This window comes from Rhineura floridana, chromosome 17, assembly GCF_030035675.1.
Source record: "Rhineura floridana isolate rRhiFlo1 chromosome 17, rRhiFlo1.hap2, whole genome shotgun sequence".
Taxonomy (NCBI): Eukaryota; Metazoa; Chordata; class Lepidosauria; order Squamata; family Rhineuridae; genus Rhineura; species Rhineura floridana.
Genome location: NC_084496.1, coordinates 6,399,064 through 6,417,018, shown reverse-complemented (window position 1 = coordinate 6,417,018; position 17,955 = coordinate 6,399,064). Strand labels below are relative to the sequence as shown.

At 46.8% G+C, this 17,955-nt stretch overlaps 1 protein-coding gene across 1 annotated transcript; it reads right to left on the bottom strand.

The window, feature by feature from the left end:
* Window positions 1-1,353: 1,353 nt before the first annotated feature.
* Window positions 1,354-17,674, bottom strand: ROGDI (rogdi atypical leucine zipper). Its single transcript, XM_061599541.1, has 11 exons — window positions 17,526-17,674; window positions 11,824-11,895; window positions 10,718-10,800; window positions 9,589-9,643; window positions 7,229-7,309; window positions 6,480-6,575; window positions 5,738-5,836; window positions 4,010-4,123; window positions 3,221-3,270; window positions 2,972-3,098; window positions 1,354-2,261 (listed from the first exon to the last, which is right to left on the bottom strand). The coding sequence occupies exons 1-11, from the start codon at window positions 17,568-17,570 to the stop codon at window positions 2,220-2,222; spliced, it is 864 nt and encodes a 287-aa protein (XP_061455525.1). The 5' UTR covers window positions 17,571-17,674; the 3' UTR covers window positions 1,354-2,219.
* Window positions 17,675-17,955: the final 281 nt, after the last annotated feature.

The window sequence follows — 17,955 nt, the reverse complement described above, 5'->3', positions numbered from 1 at the left end:
TGCAGCCCAACCCCCCCAAGACCGGCGGTGCAGTGCCAATAAGTCCACCCACGCGCCCCACCTACTCATGGCGTGTGAAAGACGTGCACGCATGCTGCACATGCCTGCCATCAACCAAGATGGTGGTGGGGGTATCAGCCCCTTCCACCATGTTGGGTGATGGTAGGCATGCACGCAGGCTTATTGAAGCCCATGCTGTCTGTATGGGGGGGGGGTCACCTGGGAACTCTCCGCAATGGGGTTGGGTTACAGGGCCCAACACTGCTATGGATCACGGAAAGGGAGTGTCACCCTTCCACCCTAAAGAGGGGCCCTTGGCAAGGGCCCAGCCTAGCCACCTTCTGGCACCAGCCCTGTGGGGAACCTTTGGCCCTACAGATGCGGCTGAACTACAGGTCCCCTCATCCCTGACTATTGACCAGGTTTGCTGGGGCTGATGGAGCTGTTTTTCAGCAACAACTGGAGGGTCAAAGGTTCCCCACACCTGGTTTATCCTAGTCTTCCTCCCCACCCCCACTCCCGAAAATACTCCTGCCAACTGGAAGATCACCTACTTCATGCATCTGCAGAAGTGGGCTCTAGTCCACACAAGCTTATGCCGCAACAAAATTTGTTACCAATTAAGGCGCTGTGATGATTTCCTCATTCTGCTGTAAAATGCAGCCTGGAACACTGTGAAATCCTCATTTCTTAAGAGGTGAATACTATTTATAGTGAAGAAAGTCACATGGTTGTGATGGGAAAGCTGCAAGATGAGCATTTCTTTTACTCACCTCTGAATGTTCAGCAGATAAACGGGGATGTGAGGTGGGATTTGCTTTTTGCGTTATGGTGAACAGAGATGTATGCCTCCTAATTCTTGCAGCGTATAAGTACTGTTCAGGGTCGTCTTGAATTTGAACTGGGCTCCACAGAGACTTGTCTATAGACAAGATTGGCAGAGGGAGCCCTCTTGGTAGTTTTGTTGCCCTCGGAAGCCCGAGAGAGGGCATACTCTGTGGCAGGCCCTAAGTTGTGGAATTCCCTCCCTAAAGATGTGCCTGGCACCGTCATTGAACAGTTTTTGTCATATGCTGAAGATATCCTCGCTTTTGACACTTGAGTTCAATATTTTTAGGATGCACAATGTCATTCTGATTGTAAATTGTTTTAAACTGATTTTAAAACTGATTTTTTTCATTGGTATAATCTACCCTGGGATCTTATGGTGAAGGGCGGGTAAGAAATTGGATAAATAATAATAGTCTGAGTTGAGTTATCCTGTGTCAACTTAAGACATTTCAACTAGCTCTCTCCAGCTGCGTGTCAGGGGACAGCCTCCAAAGCACAGCTTTGTGACTTCACAACCACACATCAGTGTTCAGAGATCTTTATTTCACAACAACAGACCAGTTCAAGGAATGAGTCATACAAGTTTAGCAGCAACCAACTGCTCTGCCACCGGGACAAATGTTTACAGCTTGCATTGCTGGGTGGCAGGTGGGCAAAGAGATGGCTCAGTAGAAGACCTGGCAGAGGTGGTGCCTTTGCCTCCTAAAAAGCAGGCACGTTCTAGCATGCCACCGGAAAAAAAATGTTCCCAATGCCTCTGGGGCTAAATCGTAGAGATGAATAGTCACACTGGTGCAAGAGATGGGAGTGACAGCAAACCAAATATATGAGAAGGAATGGCCGACAAAGGAATGGCCCGCCGCCCACCCCATCTGGTCCCTCTTGCCTCCCAGGGACAGGCAGCAGGTAAGGGCTGGGGAGGTCTCTGCATATAGGCATGGCCCTAAGGTCCTTCCTACTGCTGACAATCACACTTTTCCCTCAAGCGCAGGGATGGGGAACCTGTGGCACTCCAGATCCCAACTGGACTCCAACTCCCATCAGCCCCAGGCAGCATGGCCAATGGTCAGGGATGATGGAAGTTGTAGCCCAGCGACACTTGGAGGGCCCCAGGCTTCCCCATCTCTGCTCCAATGGGTTGGGATCCGACTAGTGTTTACCGGTGAAGCCTTGATGAGCACGGAATGAAATGCGGGTACTTCTAAAGTGCTAATAAATAATGACATTCTACACATGAGGATGCCAACACTGGGCGTGGTGCCTTCCACCATGGACAGTGGGATCCAGTAAATCCTCTCCTCCCCCTCACACACACAGCTTATACAATGATTTCCTCCCTGAAAGAGAGAATGGATGAAACTGCCAATGGACCATTGTTTGAGGCAGGCTCAGTACAGCTTGTAGTTCCAGTAGCCAGAAAATACGGCAATCTGGAAAAGAAGAATGGGGAAAGGTCATTGGGAGTGAGGTCATGCTGAGGTTTATGATGAGAGGCTATTCATTTGGGACACCACCCCCCAACTGAGGTTGCCCAGTTCTGATCTAAAGAGCTAGTTAACGTAGCATCCAAGAGAGAACCGTGAATGGGAATCCTTGGTTTAAATCTCACCTCTGGCACACGCTCAGAGGCTCTCTCGGCCTTGGCATTCTACCTTCCCTAACTGAAATGTGGGAATGATACCGATCTACCTCCACAAGGCTTTCTCTTTCCTTTTACTCAGAAAGACAGACTTTACTGAAGCCGTCTAAACATGAGCAATATAAAATGGCTAAGCATTACCATCTACACCTCCATGCACTTATGCTTCTAAGTTACCCCCAATTCAGCACCATTTACCTTGCCCTCCTCTGTCAGCGCTGGAGTTATTTTATTTAAAAAGCATTTCTAAACTGCTTCATATTTCAAAAATCTCTAAGCAGTAAGAAGCAACAGGAATGCTCCAGTGAAGTGCTCACTCAGACAAGCCTGCCAGATGAATGCTGGATTACAGTTCCCAGCAGCCCCAGCCAGCATGGCCAATCTGGCAACATTTGGAGGGCAGCATATTGGCTGCCCCTGCCATGAACTTTCCATATCGACATCCTCCCCTGGACCCAAAGCGAGGAATGCCAACCATGCCCTCTCTTTCCACCCCCTGACCTTGTCCTTGAGCTGCTGGCAGAGCTGCAGGGAGACCGTGAAGAAAACAAGGGCGTCGTTCAGCCAGGGTACGACGCACTCCACCTTATGGACGTGGTTAACTTCATACCTTAGGTTGTTGTACTCACTGCAGGGGGGGGGGAGAGAGAGGTTGTGGGTTTTTGGGGGTGGGTGGGGAGATTGCAGAGACAAGACACCATTGTGTGCCATCAATGCAGATCTTCTCCAACATGCTGGGGTAGTACTTACAACAAAGCCCCTGGGTTGTGCAGAATGGACCCTCCAGCAGGCCTGAAGTTCTGAAAATGAATGAGCAATTATGGCCCGTGGAGTTTCAAATAAGAAAACAGTTGTTCTATGTAGGTTCTATGAGTTTTCTTCATTGTATGCCATCAGTGCAAAGTGAACTCCTTTTCCCTATTTTTTAAGTTAGACATTTTCTTAGCATCTGTTATTTCCTGACTCTCAAAGGAACGAATGACGGAGACACTGGGTTGTATGCAGCTAAGTTCTACTCAGAGGAGACCCATTGAAATTAATGGGCATAGCTAACTTAGATCCATTAATTTCAATGGGCTTACTCTGGGTAGACCTTAACTGGATACCGCCTGCCGATATTTACCCAGCTGATTAGAGGTGCGCAACAGTCTTTCACAGCGCCACTTGCCTCCTCAAAGTACTGAGGTTAAATGCAACAAAATGTAAGTAGCTCCTTCTGGGACTCGCCCACAGCTGTCTTTGGCCAGAACTATCCCCAGTGAAGATCCACTTGTGCTCTTACAGTGAACAAATGACGACGCACTTAAAATCAAGGAGCTCTTTCAGATCTACACTCGATTTAGAACCCTCAGCTGCATCAGCAACAATGTTTCACGTCTCTTTGGAGTTGGAACTAAGGCTGACCTCTCCCCAAATGGTAAGGGATGCCCCCTGTGGGTAGAAGATAGGGAAGGGTCCTGTCCTGGGAACAAGCTGGGGGCTACCTTTTATTTGTCTTTTAAAAATTTATAAACCTCCTTTCGGAGACATTTCCCATACCTTTGTGGAACTGGGTTGCAGAGCGTGCAACTGATAGACCGTCAAGCAGAGCTTATTCAGGTTGATGTAGAAATTGACCAGAATATCTGGAGGCAGAGCAGGGGTGAACATTTTCTGCAGGGAGAGACCAGCATTATCATTAAGGTCCTTCGTTTCTAATCCGCTGGGAATACTGGTTTTCAAAATGTGCAGCATTATACCTTGAATGAGTAAAACAGCAACCTTTCCTGATCTGAATCCACTTTAAACCATTGGGGCACCCAATGTTTTTACCATGTATTTCTACAGTGGTAATGCAGCTGCTGTGAGCCACCTTTAATCAGGCTGTGACTTGGCAGTGGGTCCTGACCCACTGACTAAGACCAATGCTCTAGGGCAGGCACAACCAACGTGGTGCCCTCTAGATGCTGTTGGACTACAGCTCCCACCATCCTAATCATTGGGCATGATTGCTGGGGCTGATGGGAGTTGTAGTCCAAAGTCATGTAGAGGGCGACACATTGGCTATCCCTGCTCTAGGATAAGGATTCCCAGAATGTAAAGCCTCCCTAGAGAAGCCCAAAGAACTGCCAGGAGAGGCAAAAATTCCACTTAGGCCAGGTGGGGGGAACCTTTGGCCCGCCAGAGGTGAATGTAATTAAGTGGTATAGAAATTGTTGAAATAAAATAAAATGGATGTTGCTGAACTGCAACTCCCGTCAGCTCCAGCAAGCATAGCCAATGCACTTGTAGTTCAGCAACATCTGGAAGGCCAAAGGTTCCCCACATCTGCCTTAGAGCTGTCACTAAATATCTGGAACAGGAGAGAAAGAGGGCACCAATTCACCGCAGCACCACTGCAGCAAAGATGACGCGTCTTTTCTGCTTCTTTAAAGCTCCCAATCTCTCAAAAGACAACTAAGCAAATAAGAATGGCCAGGCTGGGTCATGCCTAATCTGAGATCATCTACACCAGCATCTTTGTTGCCAACACTAACAGCCTGAAGTCGAAAGGCTTGCTGTCCCTGCCCTAGAGATTTCAAGAGCAATGCATCAGATACCACATGTTCATACAAACAGGAGGCAGAAATGTCCACTTCCTGGATGGCTGCATTCCCAAGGGCAAGGAGCCTCTCTAGTACTATTTGTGATGGTTTTTCCTCTGTTCACATAGAGCCCCAGCCACAGGAAGCTAGCCAATTTCCTGTTCCAACCGCATCCCGTGTGAGAGCCAGGTTTGTCAGCTGCAACATGCCTGCCCCCCCCCCTGCAGTAGGGGGCAGTAAAGTAAAAAAACAAAAAAAGCAGCCACCAACATGGGACAACTGACATCATAAGCTTATAGTCAGCAGACGCAGTGTGAAATAATATTATGGAATGGGATTTGCTTTCCCTGGGCTTGCACGTTTAAAGCTATGTCCTAGTCCTCGTGGAGGTGCAAAAAAATGTTTGAAAATGTAAAGGAAGTAAAGAAGGCTTTAAGTAGGACTTCCAATGTGCAGAAGGATGGAACTAAGCCAAGGGTAGGAGAATGGGTGCAACTTCTTCTTGATTTCTGTAGGTTTGTTCTCGCCAATATAATAAATTCTAAGGAATTCACAAAGTACAGCAAGATCAATGCAAATATCTCCAAAGCTAAGGTTTTCTGAGACCAAAACTGAGATTTCCCTTGACAAAGAATTTGCATGGTCTGGAACAGAGGTGTGCTTATCCCTTCCTGAGAGGCCGGCGTAGGCAGCCTTTGCTTACCGTGAGGCCACTGGAGGCAATTTCTGGCAGGGTCAAAGTGGCTGGAGTGGTGAGCCGATTCCGAGCCCTCGTCAGCTGCAACATCACAGCATCCATCAACTAGTATGGGGGGGTGGAGAAATACAGCACAATTTCATTTAGGCTGATTCAGAGATGTGGCTGAAAAGTCTCTGTCGTATAATGTTACTCAAAAGGCAAAACGGCATTCAGTCTCAGGAACCTTGCGTGGCCCTGTCCTCTCAAGGCCTTTGGGACCTTTGATTGTAAGCATAAACCATGGCTCGTGCCTGTAAGTTAATCAGAAGTATTTGATTTGAGTGTTGGCCAGGGGCTTCCCAAAAAAACAATTTGCCTCCCAGGAGGAGGCCAAAGGTTCCTCACGGAGTTTATCAGCCACTGGCTGCCCTGTGGGAAGGACCCCAGTAGAGGGAGGGAGAGAGGGAGGGAGGGAGGTGAAAACGACATCAGGGGCAGCTCCAGCTGGATTATCCACTTTCCTCTCTCCCTCCCACACTAGAACATTCTACCAACTGCCCTGTGGGATTGATCCAGATCCCATTTCATATCTTGATCCTGTTTACTATGGCATTGTAAAAAATGTAATTTAATGTTACTAACAAATAGCCTGGGAAGGATTTGACTGCTACAGGTCTGGCCATAACACTTCCAGAGCAGGTAAAATATTCCTTCATCTGGAAGAGCGATTACTCCCAAGAAAAACAGAAGCCAGCACAACCCTCACCTTGAGGACCTCACACCCTGTCTTGAACTGGTAATTGGCGCCTCTGTTGGTAAGCAAGTAGATCGCTTGGTTGACATGATTCCTTGCATCCTGGATCTGAAAAAAGCAGAAAGGGCAGCCCTTTCAGTATGCTGGGCCATAGAGATCTGTTTCACATCATTTAAGCTGCAGGGGTTTTTTTCCGGGGTGGGAAGGAGGGTGGGTGGGTGGGTGGAGATGGGATTTAACCCTTTCCTCCTACATCATGGTTCTGGTAAACATTCACCCATCCCAAACTGCTTTCATCCCAGTAAGGAAGCTGCCATTGATACCAATTCATCTCTGGAGCAACTAGCAACTCCAGTGGCTGAAGGGTTAAATCCTTCCTCCCTATGATGTTGATCCTGATGGCTATGCCCTGCAGCCTGCTATTTAAAACAGCCAAAAACAGAATACGTTCATGCATTTAAGGGTCTGTTTAGCCAGCTTGAAAGCAGGTCAAGAATACTGGATTGGAAAACCCAGTTTCAGCTTTTAAAAATCCAGACTCTGATCTCACAGGGTTGTCATTTAAGGAAATCATACTCCATTAAGCATATGGGTTTTAGCTAATTAACCTATCGATTGCATCTCCATATATTTAACTACAAGAGTTCTGAAGTGAGAAACTCTTTGCTTTTAGATGATCTGCATGTGTACATTGTAGCTCAGAGAGCCAGAAAAGGGATTCCCTCTTATGTAAGAGGAAAGGCCTCTTAAGATCATCATACCTGCTGGAGTTTCCACTGCTTGTCATCCCGAAAGGCAAAGTGCAGGAGTTGGTTATTCCGGGACATTTTCAAGTTAATATCCTGAGAAAGGGAGAGGGTGGTGGTGGTGAATGGCACATGCACGCACAGAGATATTAGTTTGTAGCAATTTCCTGCTAGCACAGACCGTTAAGACCCTTCCACCCGATTTCTGGTCATTGAGATCAAATGAGGAGTCCTGGGAACATCGTACCAGAGGCCTAATTTCTACAGGAGGGTCAACAAAATGCAACAGGAAGATGCTTAGCAAGTGAAGCTTGGAGACAGGCTCCGTTTGGAGAGGATCCTATCAAAAGGCAAACAAGCATTATTCCATCACCTCTGTTGAGGAAACAGATGCCTTTTGCACACTCTCAAACGTCCCCTAGTGAGAGCCATACCAACAGGTTACCTGACTTGTTTCCATTCCAGTTGATTGTTAGAAGAACCATAACCTTAACAGCTGGGCTATGAGTTCGCTTTTTTTCCTCCTCCCTCCCTATCCCCTTTTCCTTGTGCGTCATTGTCTTTTAGATCAGTCCTTTATTGATCTTTGTAAGCTGGTCTGGGAATCTTTCCAGCTAAACAGTCGGGTAAAAATACTTACATAAATCAATGGTGCAAAGTAAGTGGTTCACTCTTGAAAAACTTGTCTCACTTTAACCACTGCAACAAAACAGCAAAGCCCTCTATAGAAGGCAGTGTTCCTGGTGCCTGATTTCCCAGGGGCCCCAAGGCATATATGGAAGGGTTGGGCCTGGTCAAACAGTTAAAAAACAGGGAGTGGAGGGAGGTGCAGCTCCCTGCTTAGACAACTGCTGGAAAGCTGCAATTTCGCAGCCAAGAATTTGAGAAGTTGCAGGCTCTCAAAGCACACAGACTGAGGAGAGATACAATAGCACTCTTCACATACTTGAAAGGTTGCCACACAGAGGAGGGCCAGGATCTCTTCTTATCATCCCAGAGTGAAGGACACAGAATAATGGGCTCAAGTTGCAGGAAGCCAGATTTTGGCCGAACATCAGGGAAAACTTCCTAACTGTACGACAATGGATTCCATGACCTATGGAGGTGGTGGGCTCTCCAACACTGGAGGCATTCAAGAGGCAGCTGGACAGACATCTGTCAGGTATGCTTTAATTTAGATTCCTGCATTGAGCAGGGGGTTGGACTCAATGGCCTTATAGGCCCCACCTCTACAGTTCTATGATTTGTGGAACACTATTTAAGGGTTCATCAAAGTTGTGCTTGTGGGTGCACCCGGTGCCCACACGATCCCTCTCTCGTTGAAATTGGGCTTAAAATACTCTGTTGTAGCCAATAGAACAGGTTGCAACACATGCTTGATTGTGAAGTGTGCATGTGTCCACAACAGTTTCTCCAGTGTGCAAGTGTGCCCAAAAAGGATTCTGACCTCTGCACCATTTAGATTTATAGCATACATTTCCTACAGTGCACAGGGCACAAAAAATAAAATAAAATCCCCTTTGGATATTTATTCTAACCTACCTCTTTGAGCTAGGGCACCTTTATCTGCATTACACCGATACTGAACTGAGGCCAAAAGAAAGTGGTTTGCCTAACCATCTGTGGAATCCACAGCCATCCTAAAACGATTGCCTGATATGCCACCTGGCGGCTGGTGTTATGTTGACTGGCACTGCTGAAATGGAAACAAGGTCAAAAGCAAAAGGTATGCCTGGGCACCCCAACCTTTGAGCCTGCTCTAAACACAAGGAGCCTGAGTGGCAACAACAGAATAGGCTTTTTGTCCCTGAGGCCTATGAAAGATAGACAGGCAAGGTAAATGGGCAAGGCTCATGTGAGCAATTGATACCAGCCAGTTGATCTGATTATTACAAGGCCACATCCACACCATACATTTAAAGCACTCATATCTCTTCAAACAGTCCTGGATTCCCCCAAAGAATCCTGGGAACTGCAGTTTGTTAAGGGCGCTGAGAGTTGTCAGGAGAAGTCTATTCCCCTCACAGAGGTATAATTCCTAGAGTTCCCTAGGAAGAGGGACTGATTGTGAAACCACTCTGGGAATTGTAGCTCTGGGAGGGGAATAGGGGTTCTCCTAAACACTCTCAGCACCCTGAACAAGCTACAGTTCCTAGGATTCTTTGGGGAAAACCAGGACTGGTTAAAGTGGTATGATCCTGCTCTATATGTAAGGTATGGATGTGGCCCAAGTGAATAATAAGCTGGCATCTACCTGCAAGGGAAGATCTGCTGACATGTCAAGAAGGTTGGAGGTAGAGGGGCTTCTCCTGCCTGATACCATCAAGGAGGCGCCCATTCCCCAACACACAACAATTGCATGAACAAATACTCACCGCCTGACACAGGGCATCTCCCTGAAGCGTCAGGACTCCCTTTACCTGGTCAGCACTGAAATAAAAGGCAGTGTTCTTAATATGGCTAAAATGCATCTCATTGTCACAGGTTTTTGGGGATGCATACACAAGCGGCTGAAAGAGCAGCAGATCGACGCTGTTTACAGATTAGATATTTACAGTTCTAACAACCTCAGTGAACCACCAGCAATAAATGGCATAAAAAGAGGCCTTGTGCAGTTTCCTCATTTGCATTCTGTTGGCAACTGACAGAAAACACTCCCCTTGTATAACTGAGGCAAACCTGATTGAGCAATGCAAGCTCCGTTTGTTATTAGGCATGCGCCGTCTTTGTTTCCACAGCAGAAATATGAGCACAAAACTGGGCCTGGTTAGGGATCTGACAATGGGGAGCATGCTGCCCTCAAGAAAGTGCCAAGTACGGGTCCTTTGCACTAACACACCCTTCTTGCCTCAAACAAAAGCTGGGGAAAGGATCCATTGGGGTTTTTTTGTACAATCTGAGGGTGAGGGGGTTCAGCTGCCCCGCCCAAAACAAACAGGACAAATTCACTGATGGTTAGGGTGGGTATGCACTTTTTGTTGCCTTCTGCACAGCAGGGCAACACTTCTGTGGTATCTTCTTTCTGTTTTAAACTTTATATTGCCAACATACTAGGCAGTGGCAGAGAGAGGCAACAGCACAGCTCTGCTTTGGAGAGCTCAGGCATCCTATTCTTAATCCCAAATTGAACCAGACAGAGTGTTGTTCTGGGGACATTACATAGTAGCCACCAGTGAAGGGTCAACGTGTTTCCCTTCCCAAAGTGCCCTGGAATTCCACTGCATCTGGGTCATGTGACTGTATTAAAGCTCAGATGGATGCCTCTATTTACACTTAATTACAACGACAGAAACTGAATGGCTTTCTAAGCCCTGCTCACAGAGGCACCCTGAAAAACTATTTTTGTATGAGCAGCAGGGTGCCGTGAGGATGCCAGTCCCCAAGTTCAATTTCCCCCCCATTGCTGCCCGGCGTTGGCCAAGGCCACTTAGCGTCGCCTCACCTCCCTGGGTACAAGGAGACGACAGCCGAAAACATGCTGCACGCCAAGGTCTCAGTGCGTACCTTGAACTGCCCAGAATAAAGTTCTCCTGTTTGATGGATCCCTCCGAGCTGCTCATTGGCAAAGTGAAGCGATGTGAAGCCTCCTGGGCAAGAAAGAAAACAGAGAAGAATGAAGGTGAGCAACACTAGGTGCCCCAAAAGGCGTTGTTTGCTTTGGCACAGGGACTCAGAAAGTGGACACACCATTCTGCTATGACTTTCCTCCTGCCCTCAAACTTCCCTACTGTTTTTAAATGCTTTGGTCAGATGCACCAGACTATCCTGTTTCTGGGAAATTAAATTCATTCCATGAACTTCAGGTACTTTCCAGCTTTTCTTTTTAATAGTTCTCGGCCCAACTGAAAATCCCACACAAGCAATCTTCATTCCTTTACCTGAACCGACACAGAATTGCAGCCAAACAATGAAGTTTTGTCTCTTCAGAGCCACAAGCCTGATTTCTGGAATGGGGTTGTTCACAATTAGTAGCCTTTGGGTGCTTTTCAATCTCTGCTATAAAGTTGGGCCTGGCCTGGCATATGTTTTGCTCCTTCCTGGTTAAACCTGTTCCTGGCTCTGATTGGTGGCCATACCTGCTCATGCTGACATCATTGTAAGTACAGACCAGCCTTCGGAAACCTGGTGCCCTCCAGACGTTCTGAGCTGCAACTCCCATCAGTCCCAGGCAGCATGATGTCGGCTGGGGCTGATGGGAATTGTAGTCCAAAACATCAGGAGAGCACCAGGTTGTTGAAGGCTGGCACAGCTGAACTAGGACTAGGAGACGAGTGTTCAAATCCCTCCTCAGCCATGAAGTTTGTTGGGTGACCTTGGGCCACTCAGTCTCAGTCTCTCAGCCTTACCTACTTCACAAGGTTGTTGTGAGGATAAAATGGGGAGGATGAGAACCATGTACCCTGCCTTGAGCTCCGTGAAGGAAAAGTGAGAAAGAAATGTAATAAATCAATAAAAATAAATAGCAAGTTTGAAACTACTTTGTGGTGGGATGAGAGGCCTAAGAGGTTGCTAGTAAGCCCAGGATCTGGAAGATGTCTCCTCATGCTTCAAAAAGAGAAACATGCAGTTGGATGGAAGACTTCTCTGCTCCCCCCCCTTTTGGTAAATACCTTCAGAATATCTTGCAGCTGCCGAAGGACGGCATGAACCTCCTCTCGTAAAAGCCACTTGAACTCCTCTTCCTGCAGGGAAAGAAAACATATTTGAAAACCCACTGTTTAAGGAAACATTCAAAAATATGAATCTATAGTACGATTCATTGAGAAGTTTCAAAAGACACTATTTAATGCTTCAGTTTTACCCTCCTCTCTGCTCCTCCAGTCACATTATCACACACAAACAAGGAGGTTCTGATCCAACTATCCAAGGACATTTAGAACCTGGGGAATCACCCACTTCCTCTTTTTTATGAACATCTTACCCAGGCAGCAAGACGACCAGAACATTTGTTTTTATTTTAACCTTCTTGCCATCTTAAGTTTCACAGTTATGCCTTTTACCTAGAAACCATGGGGTTTCCATTCATGCTGTAGTCAATAGAGAAGTAAAGAGCACACCGGCAACGACAAAAGTGCTTCCTCCAATCCCTTTCCTAATCATGGAGGGGGATTTCACAAGCCCTTACTGAGTCAGCAAGGCATGTCCCTTTGGCTTAGATCAGGGACGGGGAACCTGTGGCCCTCCACATGTTGCTGAACTACAACTCCCATCAGCCCCAGCAATCATGGCCAATGGCCTGGACTGATGGGAGTTGTAGTTCAGCAACATCTGGAGGGCCAAGTGTTCCCTATACTTGATTTGGATGGATCAGGTTCTGCTCTGAGAGGGCAAGACTTCTGCTTTTCTGATCTCTCTGCTGAGAAAAAGCCTCTCTTTGTTCTTTCTTTTTTTTTTTTGGCAGCTTTGTGATCGAAGTACCACAATTTATAGCTTATATTTTCTACTGCACAAAATGGGCCACGCTGATAGAAATCTAGCTTTTACCTAAACCAATCAACCAATCATCCATGACCCTTTATGTATGGAGCTTCCAATGATCAATAAGGCTGGTCTTCAACTTAGCACACCTCTTAGTCCCTTCCCCACAATACCTTGAACTTGTTCCAACTTTGACAAACACACTGTGAACAAAATCCTGTAATGACACAAAGTTTCCATCTTGATTCGTGTTCCCACTATAGCACTTCTGGTTGCAGAACGTGGTGGAAAGCTAGGACGGGCCAGTTCAAAGAGGAATATTAACTACAAGAATCACTGACAAAAATCCATTTATTTACCAGGAGCGAATCCAAAAGTGGCAGGTGGCTTCTGCTATAGAACATTACATTGTTAGGCCCAAAAGGTCAACAGAGAAACAGTAAGACTTTGGGTTGTGTCCAGTGTGAGTCCTCCTCAGAGCAGGCCCATTGAAATCAATGGACATGGCTAACATAGGTCTATTCATTTCAGTGGGTCTACTCTGAGTAGAACTTAGTTGAAGACAACCGTTTTCTCCCCAAGGACACCTTGGACATTCTTCTCCAGTAGTTCTGAATACAAACAAATTCCCTCAGAGGCTCTTGAACCTTGACAGCACCTACACAGCTTTAATAATTAACTTGCATCTATTTCCATGAGACTGCCCGTTTACTTTTAAAGACAGCGGCTCAGGGCAGAAACCAAATCTTAACTTTGGCCACCCATCAATGTTTTCAGAGATATCACTTAGGGCCAAACTGGGAGGCTGCTCTTCATTTTCACTTTTTACTTGAATGTCCCCTGGCCCCAGATCTTCTGCACTCAACAGCTGACCAGCTAAAAGTGCCCATCTGATACTGAGTGTGTGCTAGAAATGCATTTCCTGTGCTGGACGTGCACACAGGCCACTTGATGTTCAGTTTCCCACCTGTGCTGCAGTCTCTCATTGTGTCGGTGAAAATTGTACTTCAAGAACACAAATGCTTTACAGTGCTTTAGACATTGTGTTGTTTGAACCAAGAAAGCGACATGAAGTGAGAGTACCAGAACAGAGCTGCTGCTTCAGGTAATGTGTAAACAATGCCTCAGGTGACTCAGTTAAGGGCCATAACAACCTTACAGGCATCAGTAACACATGGGACCTAAAATAGTAAACAAGTGCTTTGTTTCAGGTATCACATGATAAAGGCTGCCAGATCAGATAAATGAATGTGTATTTAAGACTCTGGAGAACCTTATAAAAAGGGTGGGGAACCTTAGGCCTGGGGGCCAAACACACCCCTCCAGCCCTTTCTATTTGGGATGCTCCCCAGGCCACACCCCCTCCTACAGACCACACCTACCATGAGTGCTCTTGCCTGCCTCGAATGTGTCTGTCAACTGTGATAATGCCTTGTGCTTGCCTGGATGGAGGGTGGAAAGAAGAGTGTATGTGTGTAGAAATCTCTGGCTTTTGCATGTTGGAATGTGATATACCATACAAAGATAAGAATCACACCCATCACTCCACCTATTACTGGCCCTGCCCACTGCTGGTAAGTAGTACCTGAAAGGGAATGTGGCCCTCAAGCTGAAAAAGGATCCCCATCGTTACTACCAAGCCCCCTATTGATGCCAAAACAAAACAAAAAAAGTCTTCCAGAGCCTTAAAAGACTAAAAGATTGATCATGGTAGATCATTAGGCCTTAGAATGATAAAGACCTTAACTTGCAACTCCGGACTGTTGAAATCAACAATACACTTGGTGGATTCACATGTATGGAACCAAATGTGCTAAGATTTCAAGTTCTTTCACCTGCTGGTGTAGTTGAAAAAGCAATCTGAAATAATTATGAGCAGGGTAGATGGAAACGTTGCAGGGTTTGCAGATTCCTGAGAAACCTGGGGCCTGTCTCAGACCCTCACAAGTTGAATAAGACAATTAAGATCTAATCTTAAATTGTTGTCACAAGCTGCAAAGTAGGAGGCCGGCTGCTCAGCAACCCCCAGATCTTGTTTTGCAACAGCAAGATGCAGATAGGATAGTGACAGACATAGCCTCTAACTCAGACCTTCCAGCCACAGTTCTGAATGGGTTTTAAGAAATTCTGGAGGGAATGAGGAAGACCGTTGCAGTAGCCTTTTGCCTTGCAAAAGCAAAGGTTTCTTACTGTGCTAGAACTTGGTGGTCAGCATTTGGGGAGAAAGGCTTAAGATACAGAGCCATGAAGACAAACAAACAGAAATGCTGTCAAAATTATAGAGGATTTTTCTATCAGCTTCAACTGACTGGGAAATTTAAATGGATCTTCCACATTCAGAGGCAGGACACCTCTGGGCACAAGATACAGGAGTTCACAATAATCATGAAGCCTTGCTTCCTTGCTAGGCAGAGGTGGATTGTACCATTTCAGACTGAACATTTACAACTTTTTAAATACTCCCTTACGTTGAAAAATTCCTCATAACTAGAAGGTGGGCCAAAGGATTTGGCCCTGATATAACAGCTTATATATGTGTAAATAAAAGATACAAAACTTGTGTGGAGTATTTTTGAAAAAAATATGGAGCAGCTTTCAAAAAAGTTACGACTTTCCAATCATACAGCATGAAGTGGTACGGTCCCACTCTCCCGTCACCTCAATACATAAGAGCATCTCAGCTGATTCAGACCAGAGGTTCATGTAGTCTAGCACAGTGGTTCCCAGCCTGTATGAGCATGGGACCCCCTTTATAACCTGAAAATTTTTTGTGACCTCCTCCCCCCAGGGAGGCAGGCTGGCTGCTAGGAAGGAAGGGGGAAAGCAGCCTTTCTTTGCAGCCTTGCTTCTTTTTGCTTCACAAAACTCCCTCTCCTTTCATTCTAAGTAAGGGTGTTGTAGCGGCAGTGCAAGGCAACGGGAATCAGTGATAGTCATCCCCTCTTCTTCCTGGTAGCCCCACCCTCAGCCTCCTTTGGCGTCTGCCATGTATTTTATAGGCAGATGCCTGCCCTTAGTGCTCCTGAAAGACACTGTGGCACTTCAGGAAAAGGCCTCCCCTCTTGTTTGGAGCAAGGGGGAGGTGTCATCTGCAGCGCCAGTGGAGAGCAGACAGTGTCGAGGGAGTGAAGACTTAAAAAATAATAATAATAATAATAATAATAATAATAATAATAATAAATAATTCATTTCTTTACTGGATTACTTTGCGGGGGCCCCCTGGGGGTCCCAGCCCCCAGGTTGGGAACCACTGGTCTAGCATCTTGCTTTCAACACCAGCCAGCCAGACACTTCCAGAAAGACATGAAGACAACAGCCTTCCCTTGTTTTTCCTCAGGTAGACTGCCTGTGAATGTGGGAGGCTCCATTAATCGGTTATCACCAATTGCCACGAATAGACCTTCTCTTCCTCCTCTGTGGATTAATCTAGCCCCGATTTAAAGCCATCTAAAGGTGGGGGCCATCACAACACATAATGCAAGAGTGACTTCCATAATTCAGTAACTCATAAGAAGGATTTTTTTTTTTTTTTTTGCTTGTAAGGAATGTCTCTTCCTCCATGCATCAACTTCAATCAGCTGTTGCTTTGTGTATACAAGATGGAGCCTCTCAGCCCCACAACAAACTCAGGAGAAAGGATGAAAAAGACTGGGAAGGGAATCTGCCTTATAGAGTCAGACCACTGGTCCACCTAGCTCAGTATTGCCTACACTGACTGGCAGTGGCTCCCAGGGCTTCAGAGAGGGCTCTCTCCCAGTGCTTCCTGGAGATTAAACTTGGGACCTTCCACATACAAAGCAAATGCTCTACCACCAACCTATGGGATAGATTCTGTCGCTCTCTCTCTGCCCAACCTACTTCACAATAACAAAGAATCTTGTTGTACCCTAAAGCCTAAGGAATTTATCACAGCATCAGCGTTTGCTGACTACAGCATCAAATGCATCCGAAAGCAACAGGTGTGTTTATACATACGGTTTGAGGGATCAAAGGCCAATGAAATGCAGAAAAGGACAGCAGAATCTCGTTATAACACCAAGGATGCACCCTCGTTATAGGACTTCCATATTAAAACAAAAGCCACATTCTGTGAACAGTCTTTTATGTGGGGGACGTTGTCATACCCGCGGTATATCCGAATTTGCGGTTCAGTGAGCCACATTGCAGCGAGGTTTGACTATGCAGACAAGCGGCATTATGTAATTAACAATCATTAACTCACGAGAAACATCATCTGTATTGCCAACATCTGTGATCTCTGCCTGTACTTTTCTGCATTTCATGTCTCTCGGACTTCGCTGTTTACAGCCATCACCACCCCCAAAATGTGATATTCATACACATCTTATTATTCAGGATGGATCTGACAGGATGGACCAGAATCCACGAAAGATGCTTGTACCGTAATAAATCTGTTAGGCTTTAAAATGCTACAAGACTTTTTGATTTGTTTCTGTCGCAGGAGACTTAACGCTACTTTGGCGATCGCTACCTCACAAGGTTGTTGGGAGGATAAAACGGGGTTGCGAGAAGAACTCTGCATGCCCCCCTCCCAAGACAGCCTTGAAGAAACTGTAAGTGGGATACAAATCTAAATATAATTTCAATGAGGAGGATCCAATGATTGGGTGACGTCACACCAGGCGATGCCGGGCTCCTTGGTGACGTCACACCAGGTGATGCCCAGCGCCTGGTGTCGTCACACTCAGCCCACGCCCGGCGCCTTGTGATGTCACACCCTGTCCTGTTCCACCCCGAAGGGAATCGGCAGGTACAGCCGGTCGGTCTCTCAGGACCAAGAGAAGCGGCTCGGCTTCCGAGGTAAAGAGGAGACGCCGCCTCACGGGGTAGCCAAAGGAGGACAACGCCGCCGCCCCCACAACAGCCCTCTCACCAGAACAGCCCGCTCGGCCGCGCTCGCCAGCGCTGCCATCCTCATAGCAGCGCCGTCCGGTCCTTCGCTCACGAACACAGAGAACCCGCCTCACGGAGACGACGAACCAGCTCGATGGCACGACCAAGGCGAGGAGTTAAGCGGAGGCTCCGCCCCGCTCATTGGCCAGCCGCTTTGGTAGCGGGCGGTCTCATTGGCTGAGCGCCGCTTAAGACCCGCCCAGCTAGCCTGGCACGGCTCCGCCCATCTCCTCGCGTTTTAAACGTAACCATAGAGATAGGCAGGTAGAGTGACACGCACCAACACAGCCTGGGTCTGAACATGTTCCCCCCTTAATTTACTAGAGGTTTTACCATAGAGGTCGGTGCCGAGGTCTAGAAAGGCACCACTCTGCTTTCTTAAAAACAACGGACGCCTTCCAGTTCTTTTT